The 16,923-nt window shown below is 41.7% G+C and overlaps 1 protein-coding gene across 6 annotated transcripts in view; it reads left to right on the plus strand.

Annotated features, from left to right (window-relative positions):
- The window catches only part of arhgap23a (Rho GTPase activating protein 23a), an 82,468-nt gene that overhangs the window by 10,477 nt on the left and 55,068 nt on the right, over positions 1-16,923 (plus strand). For 4 of the 6 annotated variants that reach the window (XM_028598896.1, XM_028598898.1, XM_028598901.1 and 1 more), the window contains exon 1: positions 6,837-7,185. The exons of the other annotated variants lie outside the window; for them this stretch is intronic. In XM_028598896.1, coding sequence (XP_028454697.1) covers positions 7,132-7,185 — 54 coding nt within the window. In that variant the 5' untranslated portion in view covers positions 6,837-7,131. Of the gene's footprint in view, positions 1-6,836; positions 7,186-16,923 lie in introns of those variants that run through there. 6 annotated transcript variants of the gene reach the window in all.

The raw sequence follows: 16,923 nt of genomic DNA on the forward strand, positions 1-16,923 counted from the left end.
TTAGGATGTGTGATGAAATCAAGATGAAGGGTTTTTCCAATTACCAAATCATTCAAATGTCAGTTGTTTGTGTATTTATACAGTAGTCAGGCTTCGGGGAAAATGCCAGCTACACTAATAATAGGCTATGCCATTCTAATTTTTTGTTAGGACGTTCCTGACTCATCAGTGACCGGCAAGAAAATCTGATGTAAACTGTTTTTTGCAGATATCAAATTAACTGGTTCCCGAATGTGACATGAGGACTTATTTTATCTTTGGAGCTCATTTCCATTGTCTCCCCCACTATGCCGCAGGAAGTGATGCTCAAGGCAGGAAGTGGAGCTGTGAAAGGTAAAGAGGCTGCATTCAGGCTCTATGAAGTGACATACAGCAGGAAGGAAGCTTGTAGTGCTGCTACTGGAACTCCTGTTTATTTTCCCTCTCTGTCTCATAGAAAAGGATAAGGGAAAAATAAAAGGTGGAGGGGGAGAGGGGGGCTACTACAGGGATGTCCTCTGCTGAATGTGTGCCAAGCATTTATAGTAACAACTAACATTTATGGAAACAGTGGAATACCCTGGATGTGATTCACTTGTTGTGGTTGTCTAGAGCAGTGGTTCCCAACCTGGGGTCCGGGCACCCCCAGGGGGGGCAGCAAAGATCACAGGGGGGGCGCAGGTCTTTATCTGGTTTAAGGTTGAGGTAAAAAAAAAAATATTTGCCCGTTAAACAAATTATGATGATACACTAGAATATATAATGTATACAAAAGTCTGTATGAAAACTATATATTTTGTTGTATCCTCGTCTTTCCTGCCGCCACGGCATCACTATTTCATTAATGAAACATGGCGGAGAAACGTAACAGTGCTGATAACTCCTCTGTATCAAAAAAGAAAGTAAGGCTCTATCTCGAGAGTTACCTCAACTTCGGTTTCGGGGGCACTCAGCTTTTCTTAGACATGAGTAGGGGGGCGCCAAGGAAAAAAGGTTGGTAACCACTATAGCTTTGAAGAATAGATTGATCGAGACAGTCTGGAGACTTTGGGGAGTTGAATCAGTAGTCATTTGTGCAAACTGTGACACCTTAACATCCACTACTGTAGTCGTTAGAGTCGGTACTTCCTTCTCTTTGTTCCTTTATCTCAAATACTGCCACATGGCTGTTCTAATCAGCTCTCGCCATGTTAAGGCCTAAAGAAAACTGCATGAAGTGGAGGCTCAGCAGTTCATGTTTGGGATGCGATAGTGTATCAGCTTGTACAGGAAGAAACTTAAACTGCCTTGGAACTGTTTTGACAATAGGCTTACATACATAAAACCCAGTAAAACTTTACCAGTGAGTAGGTGTTGATACAGATGCATGTATCAATGGTGAAAACCTGTGGAAACGGGGCTAAAATGAGTCACTCTCTCCAGTATCCTGACCAGACGAACATCCTCTCCAACAGCCAGAGCTCCAACTTAAACCTGTCTCTGCAACCATACAGCAACCAGTCCACGGGCTCATAGTTGTATTCTGTCTGAGTTACTGCGGCCTGCAGAAGAGTGAGCAAAGCAGCTGCAAGAGAGAAGTGGGATTAGGATGAAATGTAGTGTGGGACGAGGCGGGGGGGAGAAGAGGGGTCAGCAGGTCAGCTGAGGAACAGAGATGACACACAAGACAAAGTGTAGAGACGAACAAGGGTTAGACTGCAATATTGGCCTTTTGCTGATTATTAAAAACTAGACCTACAAGTCATCTTTAGACAATATGATAAAGGGTTCCTACTTGACCATAGTTGCAAAAAACAACAGAAATCAGTTTTATTGTCTTTAATTTCTTGCACAGATCAGAAGCCAGTGACTTTAAATCATGTGTACTTTACATCACAGCTTATCATTTTGTAAACGGTGTCTTTTTTTTTTCTAATGTTCCAGACCTCTATTGGTTTCTGCTTGAACCTTGAAGCCGGCTTGAGTTGTGTAACTCATTGCAGTTTCATCAACGCTACATTATTGCTGTGCAGTGCAGATTTATGAAATTAAGCTGCACTTAAACTGCATTAGCATTCAAAGATAATAAATGCAGACTGTGTTGACTGAATTACACAACTCAAGTTTCCATTTAATTTTCATATTACAGGGAAATTGACGGAAACCAATGATGACCCAAAATTGTGGGAAAAATACATCCAAAACCTGACATAAATGTGGTTTCCACTTCGCCAGAAATAAAGCTTTGTTGGGAACACTGCATCATTGAAATTTTGTGGCCATGAAATGAAGTACTTAACACTCAAAAATCAGTAATTCTTAAAAGCATTGTCAAAATCTTATCTTGTATTGGTTGAAACAGGACAAGAGATAGAGCGATGTGTGATGGGCCTGAGCAAAGGCCGCAGTTCAAACTCAATTCTTCACTTTTTTACTGAAAACTCAACATTTCGATCAAATTTCAATATGTCTGTAGAGTACAGTGACAAAGCTTGTCTGTGCTGCCCAGTCAGCTGTTTCCTCCCCTCGTGCCAGTTGTCCAGCCAGACAAAGAGGACTCCTCCTGTCTTGCAGAAAGGGGGGAATTTACGGCTCTAACCCTAACCCCCCTCTCAACCTTCCCGCAACCCCCCTTCAAAGGAGTGCCACAGGAGCCTCTCTGTCAACAGGCAGCCAAAGGCAGACAGAGTGTGAGACGTACAGCAGAATCACTCACATATCCACATCTCATTCACAAGTACACAAATATCCAAACCTCTCCCTCGCTCATCCTCTGTATCCACATCTCAATCACCAGTTACGGTCATGTATGTGTTCATACATCCTTAGCAATAAGCAGCTGAACGTTATTTGTTACTTGAGCTTGAACATAAGTGAACATATATTCCTATAAGCTCATAGTCCACATTTCTCTGGCTCCTGACTCTGACTGAGCACTCACCGGACCCATTTCACGCTATCAGGCCCAGACATGGATAATCTTCTTAGTACATTTGAGACGTGGACAGAAAGAAGGTTACTCTTTATATTAAATCAGCTGAGAGAGAGAGAGAGAGAGAGAGAGAGAGAGAGAGGACTTGTACATTGTGTCTTTTTGGCTCTTGGCAGTAGGAAAACCGTCTAAGCACCTTCATTAAATGCAACTGTATCAAGTAGAGGGATAGTGTGACCTGTAGTATACACACTCCGGAGAGGCTTAAAGTAAATGATGTTGAAAAGATCTGGCAACTACACTCCTCAGACTGAAAGTATGCGTGTGCAGAGATGGGTGATGGACATTTACTGAAAGGACAGACCCAATAACTTGAGGGAAGTGGAGTGAACCAGAGGAGATATGAAAGAATAAGGAGGGCAGAAAGAGACCTAGAGGGGGGGTAAAGTTGAAATAAATGGAGTGGCCACAATTCATTGTAGCATACCACGCTCTGCAAAATGCCCTAGAATGGTACGGAGGATGACAGGGGATGCCACCCCACCCCACCACTCCCTCCATCCCTCCCCTCGCCTCCACAGCCTCAGCAGCACAGTGGGACCACTTGCCGAGCCAAGCCAGCGGAGGAGAGGTGGGAGTCAGGGGTGAGCGGTCAAGCGAGCAAATAGGATGATGGTTGTTTATGGGTTTGTACTACAAGGCGCCAGGCTGTGTGTGATTATGTAATGACCGAGGGGAAGTCTCTGGATGCTCCCTGCTCGTCTCCAGCCGGCCCTCGAGGGGAAAAGATCGGGGCGTGTCGCCTCACATCACATTCAGATCTGGGCTTACTCAGTCAATCACTGGGCCTGAGGCTGTGTGTCAGTGACTAAGGCTGACCCAGAGACGCAGCACAGGGAAGAGAGAGACATCAAGTGCAGTATGTCAGATAAAAGCCACTTCTTTAATGGCTAGATGTGGATAGAATTACAGCTCCTTACTTTGAATTTCCAAATCAGCATTTTGAAATATGCGTTCCCGCTCAGATATGACACATGACACCACAAACACACAAATCTTCCTCCTCTCCGCACCTCTCAGTCTCAGCCGACCAACAGAACAGCAATAATAGAAAGCCCATTTTGCTTGTCTGACAGGCAAATTGATGCGTAGCGTGAGTGTGTGTCTGCGTGCAATCTGGGATAAGATGTGGACAGACCTCAAACAGTAGGGGTTCACTAACATCGGATCATTCTTCCCACAGAAAAGTGTCGGGGCACAGAGTGATTTATAATATAATAGAAAACACATGGACTGCAGAAATAGGCTGCAGAGAAAGATTCAAGGTCAGACAAGATACAGAAAAAGTCCAGCTGGGACAGCCCTCACGCTCCTTGATCTCCCCACAAAAAAAGCAAGCTCCGTGACCCCCAGTGCCTGCCTCATCACCCTCCCTTTTCTCAGAGACCATCTGCCCTGCTCTCTCACCTTAAGACCAGGATACTGCTGCTAAGCTTCTCTGGCCTCTCACTTTGCCACGGTGGATTTCCAACCAGCCGTGTGCTCACAGAAACTACTTTGGCTGCACTATACGAGTAACCTGGGGGGTCACGTATGTTAATTATCCGTCTTAAATTGGAGATGAGTGAAAGTCATGACTAGGACTTTCGGAGAGTGTCCTCTGTAAGCCTTTGGCTGGGGTATTGGGTGTCTCTGAGAGAGCCAGAGGCGGAGGTTGGATGCCATGGAGAGAGCGTGAGCAGACATAGGAGACACGTTGAGATGGAGGCTAAATTGGCTGCTGCAGCTCTTGGCGTGGGAAGGCTCCCAAAAGCTGCCTTTCCCCCCCTTTGACTCCAGGCTGCAGGCAGGCTTTTGAAGTGGCTCTCTGATACTTGCACCCCTCAGAGTAATAGTAGCCACATGGGCCTCCTCCAGCTTTAAGCCATCACAGCACCATGTCTCCACATTTTTATCTTGTTTCCTTGTTTTTCCTTCATCTGGACTAAAGCTAATATTAACACCTCCTACACATAATGAAGGCCACAGCTACCGTGGAACATATATACAGTAAGATGAAGTAGTTTGACTTCTTGGCAGCAGTCCAAAGTTCCTGTTGTATTGATGAGTAAGCTTCCCCTGACTGCACTGCACGCCTATTGATTCACAGTATTTATCTGCAGCCAAAGGGGCCATAAATACAAGTTTTCCGAGAATGTATGAATAATAGTCTATTCTGTCTGGGTGTGGAAGGAATTCAGATATGAGTTAAACTTTCATTATACTTTGTTGAGCCCATCCCTGTTGTAAATCAGGACTTGTGGCCTTTTGTTAGTAACACTGATTTATATTTAGGCTGTGTGAGATTTTCCATACAGTGTAATGCATCCCATTTAATAAACCTGTGGTTTACTACTTTTACAGTACATCAGGATTATGAGGTAGCTTTTCAGTGCTACAATAAAGTGATTCAAACTGTCAGACCTATTTTTATAATCAATTCATCGTTTAAGTAATGTCTTAAGCAAATATGCCAGAAATTCACTGGTTGTTTCTTCTAAAATATGAATATTTGTTATTAAAAGTAAAGTGAAGATTTTCGGCTTTTTAGACCAAACAATTCATCAGTTAATTGAGAAAATAATCTGCAAATGAATCTATAATTAAAATAATCAGTTGCGGCCTGCATTTGCTCTTTCACTTACAACATAAATAGGCTAAAATTTGATCATCTGAGATTCCACAATCTTTGAAGGACCCTAAGTAGGCTATACTAAGTGCCTAAGTGCAATACTTAAGTACAATTTTTTGCTACTTCATCATTCACTACATTTCAGAGGGAAATATTGTACTTTTCACTTCCCTACATCTATGTGATACTTGTTTCAGATTAAAATTTCAAAAACCTATAATGAGCATATTATACATTATGATGCATTGTTATATAGTACATGTAATTTGTATATACAAGTTATTTAACATTAATATGCTGCTTATAACGCCTATTCCGATATTAGGCATATAATAATGTAACACTTGGATTAAGCCTGCGTGAGTACTTTTTATAAACTGATACTTTTTATGGCAGTTAATTGTATTCTTATGTCTTTTATTTATTCTATTTAATTGTATTAAATAAAAAGTGCTTCATAATATATATGCTATATAAATAAACTTTACTTTACTTACTTACTTAAGTAAGTACTGATAATACTTTGGAATGCGAAACTTCTACTTAAATATTATCACACAGCAGTAGTGGTAGTTTTACAGTTAATCAGGTGACAGATTTGTTAGTTAAACTTTAGTTAAACTTGATTCATTTGTCCTACATACTAAAAAAACGATATACTTATTTCCAGTGCCTGAATTATTTTTTTAAAACGCTTTGCTGTTTTATTTTTTTCAAACCCTTACTTTACTTACTGTGTTGGTGGCATTAGAGACCCCTCCCGTTCTGCACACAAATGTCTTGGCACAGCCAGAGGGAGCCCGCACGCTGCGGGTCTGCAGGGCGGAGCGCACAGATTTACCCAACGCACCCTCCTCTATTTTGACTACCTTCAATTCCCAGAATGTCAAATTAACTACAATACAACTCTAGTAATTCCGGTATGAATTTCCACCATAAAGGTGTAGACTAAGGCACTATTTTTTTTTTTTTTTTTTTTTTTTTTTTTTTTTTTTTTTTTAAGTGAATCTGAATCTGCAAAGTAACTAATTAACTCATGTTATCAAAAAAAATTTTGTGGAGTAAAAATGGCTTCCAAAATGTAGTGGAGTAGAATTATAAAGCAGCATAAAATTGATGTACTCAAGTTAAGTACCTCAAAAATGGTACGAAAAGTGCAGTACTTGAGTAAATGTACTTTTTTGTTGAAATTTGGACACATTCCCTCTCAGGACTTTACTTTGAAGGCAGAGTCTCCTGACTTCCTGACGGCGCTGCAGAGCGTTTCCAGGCAGGGCCGAGCATGGGGCCGAGGAGCGCACAGGGATTTAGTTCTGTAGGCTACAACTGATGCGGTCTGGCGGAAGAAGAAAAAGAAGAGGATGAGGAGGGGGTTAGCACATTGAAAGGCCCGAAACAACGGGAACAGAGTGGGTTTTTTTAGAAGGAAGGAAGCTGGATACGTGTTGAACATATAAGTTTGTGTTTGACCGCAGCATTGTTACTCTCGGAGCAGCTTCAGTTCTGTTCACCGCTCGTGCAGCAACAAATCTGCCTCTCCTTGTTGCAGCCGAACAATTTCTGTTGTCCAATGAATGGAGTTGCTTTTTGCCTTGTTGGAATACCACCCTACTCTGAGAACCACGTAAGTACAAGGAGCTGCTTGTTTATAATTATATTGATACCCGGACGATATTGTGTTTGGACAGGCTGAAGTGCAGCGCGGTACTGCTGGTCAGAGAGCGTGATTTCCTAAGAGGATTAACACTAGTTTACATAGCCACTGTGTACACACACACACTCAGCGATATACTGTACTGAAACCAAGTGTTTGATAAGTGTTTTTCTGCAGCTTTTGTCCACTATTGTTGAGGGCAAATGGTGCGCAGCCGAATGAATTCAGCGGCTGTTTCACCAAAGTGATCTAGAGTCACATTTAACGCCCGGGTTGCTTCGCTCTTTTGTCCGCCTCTTGCTGCACCAGGAGGCGGACAGCCTGTCAATAGAGACGGGACGTCCCAAACAGCGGTGGGTGTTTGGAGAGTGTCGATCACTTCTTCTTTAGTTGATTTTTACTATTAATGAAGCACATTATTCAGTTTATTCAGCTAGTGGACTTCCATCACTTGTTTTTACTCACACAAACAAGCCATCAATAGTGCTACACATGCAGGTGGGTGTTTCTTAAGTGATGATATAACCGTAAATGAGAAGATGGGAAAAGTATGACCTTTAAGTCAATGAACATCACAAGACTTTACAACCACCAGTAGAAAGAAACTCCTTTCATAACTGTATCATAGGTTATACAGATGGATCGAATCCTTAACAGCTGCTTATATTCTAAAGTTAGATAAACCCAGTTCTTGTCAATTTGTGTTGTTTTATAGTGTTTCCTTTGCTGAAAGCCTTGTTTGTGTGTGTGTGTGTGTGTGTGTGTGATATGGATGTGTCAGCCAGGGAGTTGCTGAGATATTTGCTTTGAACCTTTGCTGTAGTGTAGCGTTTGTGTGTTTGGATTATGAGTTATATTTGCCAGTGTCTCTCTTACCTCTATGATCCTCTGCTGTCACTCTACTATTACCACATTTGTGGGGGGTTTTGCTCATGAATTTCCCCCATTTTCTACCTACCTTTGCTCCCTTTCTATCTGTTGTGGTCGAGTTTATCCCCTCCAGCATGCTTTCCTTTAACCTCTCTGGTTGTATTTCGCTGTAACAGAACTGTGAATGTTCCTTCAGACACATTATATTCACTTTTATCTTTTCAATTTGAGGCTTGTTACGTATAGTTTTGTCGTAAAACACTTTGTAGTAAATGTGTAACAACTGCTTTGCCCACAAAACTGTTGCCTTAATGAACAAGAAGTCATTAAACTGCATTCAAAGTGTCTGATATCCTCCAGTCTAACTCTCTCTAAACTGTTTGTTTATGTTTCTTTTTGCCGACCCCAAGCTCTCATTTAGCCGGGCTTCTTTCTCTCTCTGCATGTCATTTTATTTCTCTTTGGCCAAAGAGAGGAGTTTATCTTCATGATGGCTGTTTTATTGTACGGAAAACCAAATTATCCTCTTGATGTGCAAATGAGTACATCCAGGAACACATCTGGCATGTGATTGAACGCTAAGTCATTTAGATGAAGCAATAAAGCCCAACAGTGAGATTTAAAATTACTGTAATCTGATTAAATGTTTAATTTGCCGCAATGAGACACAAAGTAAATCGGGCTTTCTGTGTTGGTTCAGCATCTGGGCGCGGAGACAGGAAGGGGTGAGAGTGTTGAGCAGTTATGATGATGTCCAGTGGGACTAGTTCAATGTTGTTAGCAGGCCTGCTCTAATGTAGCAGTGCAGGGTTTGTGGTTGAGATCAATAGAGGCAGGGTGGGGCAGAGGGCAGGACGAGCATGATGTCTAATGCTGCATTGTGCCACGTGATGCCGGAGTATATGATGGGAAACATGAGAGCGCTTATGTGAAAATCTTGAGCCGGTCGATGTTAAAGCCTCTTTTTTTTGTCCGTGTGTCACATGCACCAGTTTGCCTCTGATACACTGCAGACGAACGCAGCATTATCGTGCAGTCTCCTGAGTGTATCCAGACATGACTTGCACACAATCGATGACAGAGTGTTTTTATTTTTTGCTGATCCATGGCCTTTGCTCTCTACAGCCCAGCTAATAGCTTCCTAATAATCAAAAGCCAAACTTCAGACAGAGGCTTTGGCCGATCCACAGACTGTCTTTCTAGTCTGAGCGCCAGCTGATCACAGGACAACCACCTCAGAAATGTTGCAGACCTCAGACCACTGAGGCCCCATCCAGTCAGCAGGTCCAGGATCAGCTCCTGGTCAAAGGCAACGTTAACTGAAAGCAGCTGTATGATGCTGCAGAGGAAAGTATTCCTGTGATCATTAGCAGATGGTTTCACCACGTAGTAGGCACATAGCACAGACAATACTGCAATGCTGGGAATTTATGTGATTCTTCGTACATTGTATCCCACTTCAATGCTGTATACTGGTGTTTTCTAACCTGTGGGCCAGGAGCTACAGATGAACCTGAGTAGTTGTGAGGACAGATAAAAAGAAAGAAACATTCTGCAACACAATACTCTGCTTTTACTTTACTTTTCTCAAATTTTTGTGATTTAGTATATAAGACATTACTGTAATGTACCCTTTTGTACTAACAGAAAGTGATGCAGAAGTCATGTGACGACAAAAGTTACTCGTGCTGCAGCTATGGAGAACTTTTTCAAAATTTTGAGTTGGGAAAGTTCACCAAAAGCCAGCCTGTTGTGCATTGCATTGTGGGACAGTACCCTGAAGAAGTGGACACAGAGAGCATGACAGTAAGGGGCCATCCACACGGAAACGTTTTTTTGTGCAAACGCACATGTTTTGCATCGTTTGGGCCGACCGTCCAGACGAATCCAGCAAACGCACTGCCTGAAAACGCACTTTTTTTAAACCTGGTCTCAGGGTGAAAAAATCCGAAAACGGCTCTCGTTTGGCTTCGTATGGATGGTGAATACGGATCCGTATCGATGATGTCATCGCCACACCCCTCTTTTACACCCTCTCCCACGGCCGCTGACGCTACAACTGCGGTGAAGCTAAGCGAGCATGTCCCATCTCCATGGTCAAACCAGCTCACTTCATCTAAATACTGTGTCTCTGCTCCCTGACCCTTCCCTCTGGATTCTACACAAGATATATTGCTAACGTTAAACATCGCTAAAGTAGCTGACCACTCCAGCAGCGAAGTAACGTTAGCTGCTATGGCTATCTGTTTACAAAGTGGAAGTAGATCATTTATCAACTAGCTAGCTAATCTGTCTGCTTATCAACTCCTTGAACGGATTATAGTAACTTTTACCACGGCTTATTGTAGAAAGGCTACTGCAAGAAAAACGTTTAGATTATTAAAAATACATCATTCATGGGTCATTGATGTTTGTTTGACTTCCGATGTTCGAGCTAGCGAACGTTAGCGCGCTAACGTTAGCGCCATGCTAGCGCGCTGGGATCATGCAAAATAAAAAGCAATCCAACAGCAAATTATACAACGTAAACAAAGACACATTTTCTTGCGGCGGCCTTTATAAAATGAGCAGTGGTGAAAGGTATTATAGTCCACGGATGTATTAAGAGAACGTTATAATTTAGCTAGTCATGTTATGATGGGAAGTGGAAGTAACTATGCTCTTCTTCTCCGTTTTTTGGTGAATTTCTGTAGCAGAAACAGCGCCGCCTATAGGCCTGGCATATGAAGTAGCGTATTGAGTCATTTAAAAGTGGATTCGTTTGGACGCAACTATTCTTGAAACAAATCCAGGGAAGACGGGTAAAAAAAAGATCGTTTTGGTACGTGTGGACGGGGCCTCAAGTGTGTGTTACGGAGTGCCCTGTAGCAGTCCGTTAATACCTTTTAAAACATATCTCACACCTTTACACCTCCACCCTCCCTCCTCGACTCCGTCACCCGTGCTGCATTCCTCAGCTCTGGGCCTCGAGACGACAGCTGCACCATCGCTCACACCTCGCATCCACAATCATTAACCTGGTTTTTATTTTTTTATTTCACCTTTATTTTTACAGGCAAGTAATTAAGAACAGGTTGTTATTTACAATCACAGCCTGACAAGTGGCAAAGCCACTTAAGAGAAAGGGAAAGAGGGCTAGAAAATAAGTGTGTGTGTGTGTGTGTGTGTGTGTGTGTGTGTGTGTGTGTGTGTGTGTGTACACACTAAAATCACACACGCACACACGGCCGTGCACAGGTGTTCACAAATATAGGCACTTCAGTATGTTTACATCACACTTTTAAATGGTCAGATTGTTGTTGTTTTGAAGCCAGCTCCATGGAGCGTCTGATTTGTCCTTCTCCTATTATGTTTGCAAGAGGAAGTCCTTGATGCTGTACAAACATGGTGTGTATAGGTGGGCGAAGGACATCAGTCATCATCATTGACCTTGTTTACTGTGGTGAGATGGGAGCGGCTGCTGTAGTGCAGCTCTGCTAAGCAGGTGTGTTTCTGTTGCTTATGCCTCTTTATTGATCCCCCAGTCAGTTGGTCTCCATTTCTGACTCAAAATTGACTATGTTTTTACATATAATTATGAATAAAATCCAGTTTCCCCCTTTTTATTCCTTCTAAAGTAGCTTTAAAGTTGGAAAAATCACGACTGACCCGGTGGTGGGTGGGTCGGTTGAATGGGGTAATTAGTTTTTGTTTAGTTTACTGAACCATTTAATCATGCTACTAAAAGAACACAAAATGTGACAAATGGATGCTGGTTATAAGAAGTTGATGGTATGTTCTGTAAAAATGCAGGAGGATATTTCCCAATGGGATTTTCTCTGATGGAAATTGCATCAAACCAACCTTTTCTCAATCAATACCTTAAATCAGGGTGTCTTCTGATAGTAAGTACAGATCCAGTACCACTGTTTGTTTGTTTTAAAATTTCCCAGTTATTTAAAATATGTTGAATTGGGATAATCTTTATGTAAAGTAAGATAAGGGCCAGAGATTGGTGTGGCACTAAACACTAAGGTGGCATCCCACTTAACTGACTGAACTTTATAAGAACAACACCCTGATGGCCTGATTTCTGCCTTTCTTTAGAGTTGTTAGTTGTAGAAGTAAAAACAAATAAGTTAATTAGTGAATGTTTGAATACCTTACATGCATATTAAGGGGTTCCCCTATACTTTTTATTTGCTCTTATTTCTCTTTCCCCTCTTTTCAACACATTAGCTGGACATGAAGTTTACCTGTTCAGCAAAGTGTCAGATCTCGTACCCATCGTCATCTTCTCCTAATGCAGCACTTGTCCTCTCTTGTGTCTCAGCTGGATGCGTTTCATGTGGTGTGTGACTCGCAGGCACTGGGTGGTATGTTGTGAAACAAAGCCTCTCTCAGAAACAGATGAACTAATTAGATTCAGCCAGTTGATGGTCTGGCCTGCGTCAGTGCTTCTTTGTATGTGTGCCTGCTGAGACGCTGTGTGTGTGTGTGTGTGTGTGTGTGTGAGCGTGTATTGTTCCTATGCAGGACAAATATTATCCGATACTGTACGTGAGGGGCTTCGTGTTAAGGTGATGCCCAGCACATAGGAGGAATGAAGAACAAGTCAGGTCTTGTTCCGAAATGCAGACTTGTCTGCAGGATCGGCCTGAAGGCTGTGAGACGAGGTTTGAATCAGGTTCAAAGTTCAGAGGTGAGGGGCCCCCTTCGTCACACACTTGGCCCCCAGTAAATAGGCTAAAGAGGCAGGAGGGAACCCTTGTCACTGTGTGCGACAGGGGCCACAGGGGTTAAGCAGGGGCCGCTGTTCAACTGATCTTCAATTCAGATGATCAAATCCGGCATCTTATTTTGTCTATGTTGCATCTCAATATCAAATGCCCATTTTTGCTTTGCGTTCTCATCATGTTTACATTTTTGCAAAGAGGCCCAACGATAAGAATGTTTGTTTGCAGAAGGATGAATGCTGCACTGTGTCTCTCTGCATTCAGCCTTTCAGGCATTTTATCAACAGCAGGAATTGCACAGGAATGTGTGCGAGACAGAGAGGAGGGGTTAAGGAGGAAAATGATGGAAGAAGATAACAAAATAGAGTGAATCCTGATGAGTCAGTGGGGAGAAGGATGCTAGCGTGACAGCCAAAACACAATGAAGCAATGGAAAGTAAAGACAAACAATCCTCCACTCATAACCTGCAGAAAAGCTGCCAAATTTCACGCTGCTCTTATAAGCTACCAGTACAACTGACACGATGTTCTTGGTTGTAGCAGCGATGGGTGATAAAGTCTTATGTCTCGATATCGTAATTTTATGTAGTGAATTATACATTTGAGAAACTCTTTTCAGATATAACCAGGTGGGAATGTTTTTAATTCAAGGAATTACTTACCTGTCACAGTGTTACAACTTGCAATTCATTTTTTATTATTTTCTTGATCAATCGATTTAACTTTGGTATCTTTATCAAAAGATACCAAATAATGATATTCCATTTACTAACCTATATGACAAGAAAAAGCAGCAAATTCTCACATTTGAGGTTGTCACTTTTGCTTGAAAATTGACTGGAAATTGACCATTATTGTTCTGTTGATTGACTTATCAATTAAATGATTAATTGTTTTGGCTCTAATTGCTATGTAGTAGACTTTATGTATGTGTAACAATGGCCTGGTACAACCAATGTGGAACTCCAGGGATTCAGCATTGCACTAAAGCTGAGGAAACCTGATCTTTAGTGCCTAGTTTAAAGTTAACCTCCAGAAACCATGGCTCCAACATTTCCCATAATGCCACTCAATGCTTGGTAAACACCAACATCCTTTAAACTTCACAATCCAATGTTAAAACGCAGACTTTCTGTTATAAATTACTAGTTTGCAAGCCTTAGCCGGAGATAATCCTGACAATGTTATTTTCTCTGACTTAAGAAAGGTCCTCCAGAACCACAGAAGACATTATACAGCTGTTTTTTACAGGCTGAATACTCCTCATCACTAGTAAACAGATATTAATGTGTAAAAACAGTAGGCTGCCCCTTTTTAAAGGGATAATTACCCCAGTAGAAAACGTATCATACAATCTGTATGGGGGTGAGGGGGGGTCTCACAGTATAAAATGTCATATAGCCCAATCATGGGTTGTACAAACAAATCATGCGGGGTATGTACCTCAGACATGCAGGGATTGTAAAAACGGATACATTATAATTATAATTAATTATTTATTTATTTACACTCCTAATAACTATCATGCAATATCAATGTGCTCACAATGATGTATGAGCACTACTTTAACTAAGCTATTAGCCTACTTGACTGTGATGTTAACTGTTAAAATATTTGGGTTATGCAGTGAAGGTAGAAAATATTACAGCATGTTCTGGAAGTCCTAAAGCAACAGAAGAAGAGTTTTGATGATCCCGGGAGGTTTCTCTGGGGTTGTTTATGTGTATGGCAGTCGGCCAGCTAATGTCCATCAGAGCTGTTTCATTGGAGTTAGTGAGCCGACTCACTGACCTCTATCTGTACTTCCTAAACAACCCGGGCAACAGTTTGTAAGCCGTCTGGGAGGAGAGGAGGGGGAAGGTTGTTTTGACAGTCTGGCAAAATCACGGGATAGAGATTATCGGGAAGCTAATGAGGAGCTGTGGATGCTGGGAAGAGATAGAGTGCTGTGGTTTTCCTGATGCCTGCAGGTCCAGCACAACACCGCCTCTGTTTACATGCTCACTAACATTCTCTCAATGTAAAATAATGGTGTGTTTTATTTGTTTTTGTGTGTACCAAATGGTCCAAAATGTTGCCTCTCTTCAGTACTGTACAGACATTTTAAAGGAATAGTTTGACATTGTGAGAGATACCTTTTTTATTGGCTTTGTTGTGAAGCTAAAGCCAACACGTGCTTAGCTTAGTGGCAAACAGCTATCCTGGCCCTTGCTTTACGTTTGTAAAGGGCCACATTACAACGTAATGTTGTCACATCCATTTTCCAGGACAGGTAACTTAAAGCTACATATATTTGTGTTCTATAGGCTACAGTAAAGAAGTAAAAAAAGCAGTAAACTATCCATAACTCTAAATTACTGGTGTATTCTGCCTGTAATAGAAAAATGCAAGTTTTTCTTCTCTTGAGTTGTGCATGTAAAAACGGTGTCCAGCTTACTGTAATGAACCAACCTGGATAGGGTAGTTTTGATGCTTCAGTTTCCGTAGCTTGTCATGGTCTGCTAGGCATCAATTTGCATCGCACAGCATCAAAGGTTACTCGGTTTGATTCAAACTCAGCAGTAAGCCTTACTTCATTTCAGATTATTCCAAATTGCGTTAGTGTATCTTGGATAATTGTTAATGTGGCTAATTGCAGCGTAACAGGTAGCAGTTTTGTTTATTTTGTGGGTTTTCTGTGAGGGATGGAGGGAAAACCTCAACCAAAATCATACGTGCATGCAAATACAGTCGGAGCTGTGTTCTTATTGTTTTCTCTGTGTGTCACCATCATCTTTGATGGGGTAGTTTTTCTTTTTGTTTATTCCCTGATGGACTAACCTTTCCCAAATTCCAGCTTTACTTGTTTTCTCATTTACATGTGACTTTGAGCAATTGCTGTCCTGCTTTGATCCTCTTTCTGTTACCTTCTTTGGTCAGCTCCTTTCGGATACTTCTGTTGTTGCTTTCATTTCTCAAGTTGTGTCTGAATGTGCGGCCGCAGACATTTTCATTTAGATTCAGCTGTGCTTTTTATAAATGCTTCACTTAGCTAAATGCCATCCTTAAAGCATGAGATGTTCGTATGTATGCTTGTGCCATAAAAGGTTTGTTTCGGTACGATTCTTGTATATCCACTCCCTTCTTCTCCGCTCACTCAGTTTACAGAATGAAAACTAACAGGACGGTATGTTTCTATTAGCGTTTCGCTTTGCTTCAAGCAGTGCCAGGGTGTCTTTCATCTGAATAACAGAGTGAAACCATGTGTGTTTGACTCTCATATCAACAGTCACAGTCCCTTGCTGTCTTCCCACTGGGCAGCCAAAACAGGGAAGCAACGGAGACCCATGATGCCTTGCGGCTGCATGTCTGGCCTTTTTTTCTGGGGTGAAACAAGTCATGAAATCACAGAGGACAGTTTATTTCTGTGGGGTGAATCCCAGACTCTGAGTTGTTGCCACCCCTGCATTAAAAGGCCACTAATACAGAATGACAGAGGCTAAAGACACAGAAACAACATCAACCTGGCATATGGGTCTCATCATTACAGTAAACAAACAACATGGATCTGGAATCAGCAAGAAAACAGTAGCTGGGCAATATATCGATATTGTGATATGAGACTAGATGTCGTCTTAGATTTTGGATATCGTGATATGACATAAGTGTTGTTTTTTCCTGGTTTTAAAAGCTGCATTACCATAAAGTGATGTACTTTTCTTACCAGACTGTTATAGCTGTTCTATTATTTGCCTTTTCCCCACTTAGAAATTATGTCCACATTACTGATAATTATATATTATATATATTATATATATCTAAAATCTAATTGTGAAGATATTTTGTTAAAGCACCAATTGTCAACCTTAGAATATCGCTGCAATATTGATATCAAGGTATTTGGTCAAGAATATCGTGATATCTGATGTTCTCCATATCGCCCAGCAGTAAGTAGCAACATCCCTGTCTTCTAGAGATGTCCTTCTCTGCAGCTGGGTTTTACAGTCTGCAGTTTGTCAACAGGAAGGAGCAGACAGACAGAACGATAGCGCGGGCCCATCCTCCTGTATTCAAAACATGCAAGGCGGTATCTGTATACCATCTTTGTGCCACAGGGGAATGACGAAGAGAGAAGGGAGGTGGA

The sequence above is a fragment of the Perca flavescens genome, chromosome 15, assembly GCF_004354835.1.
Source record: "Perca flavescens isolate YP-PL-M2 chromosome 15, PFLA_1.0, whole genome shotgun sequence".
NCBI classification, from domain to species: Eukaryota; Metazoa; Chordata; class Actinopteri; order Perciformes; family Percidae; genus Perca; species Perca flavescens.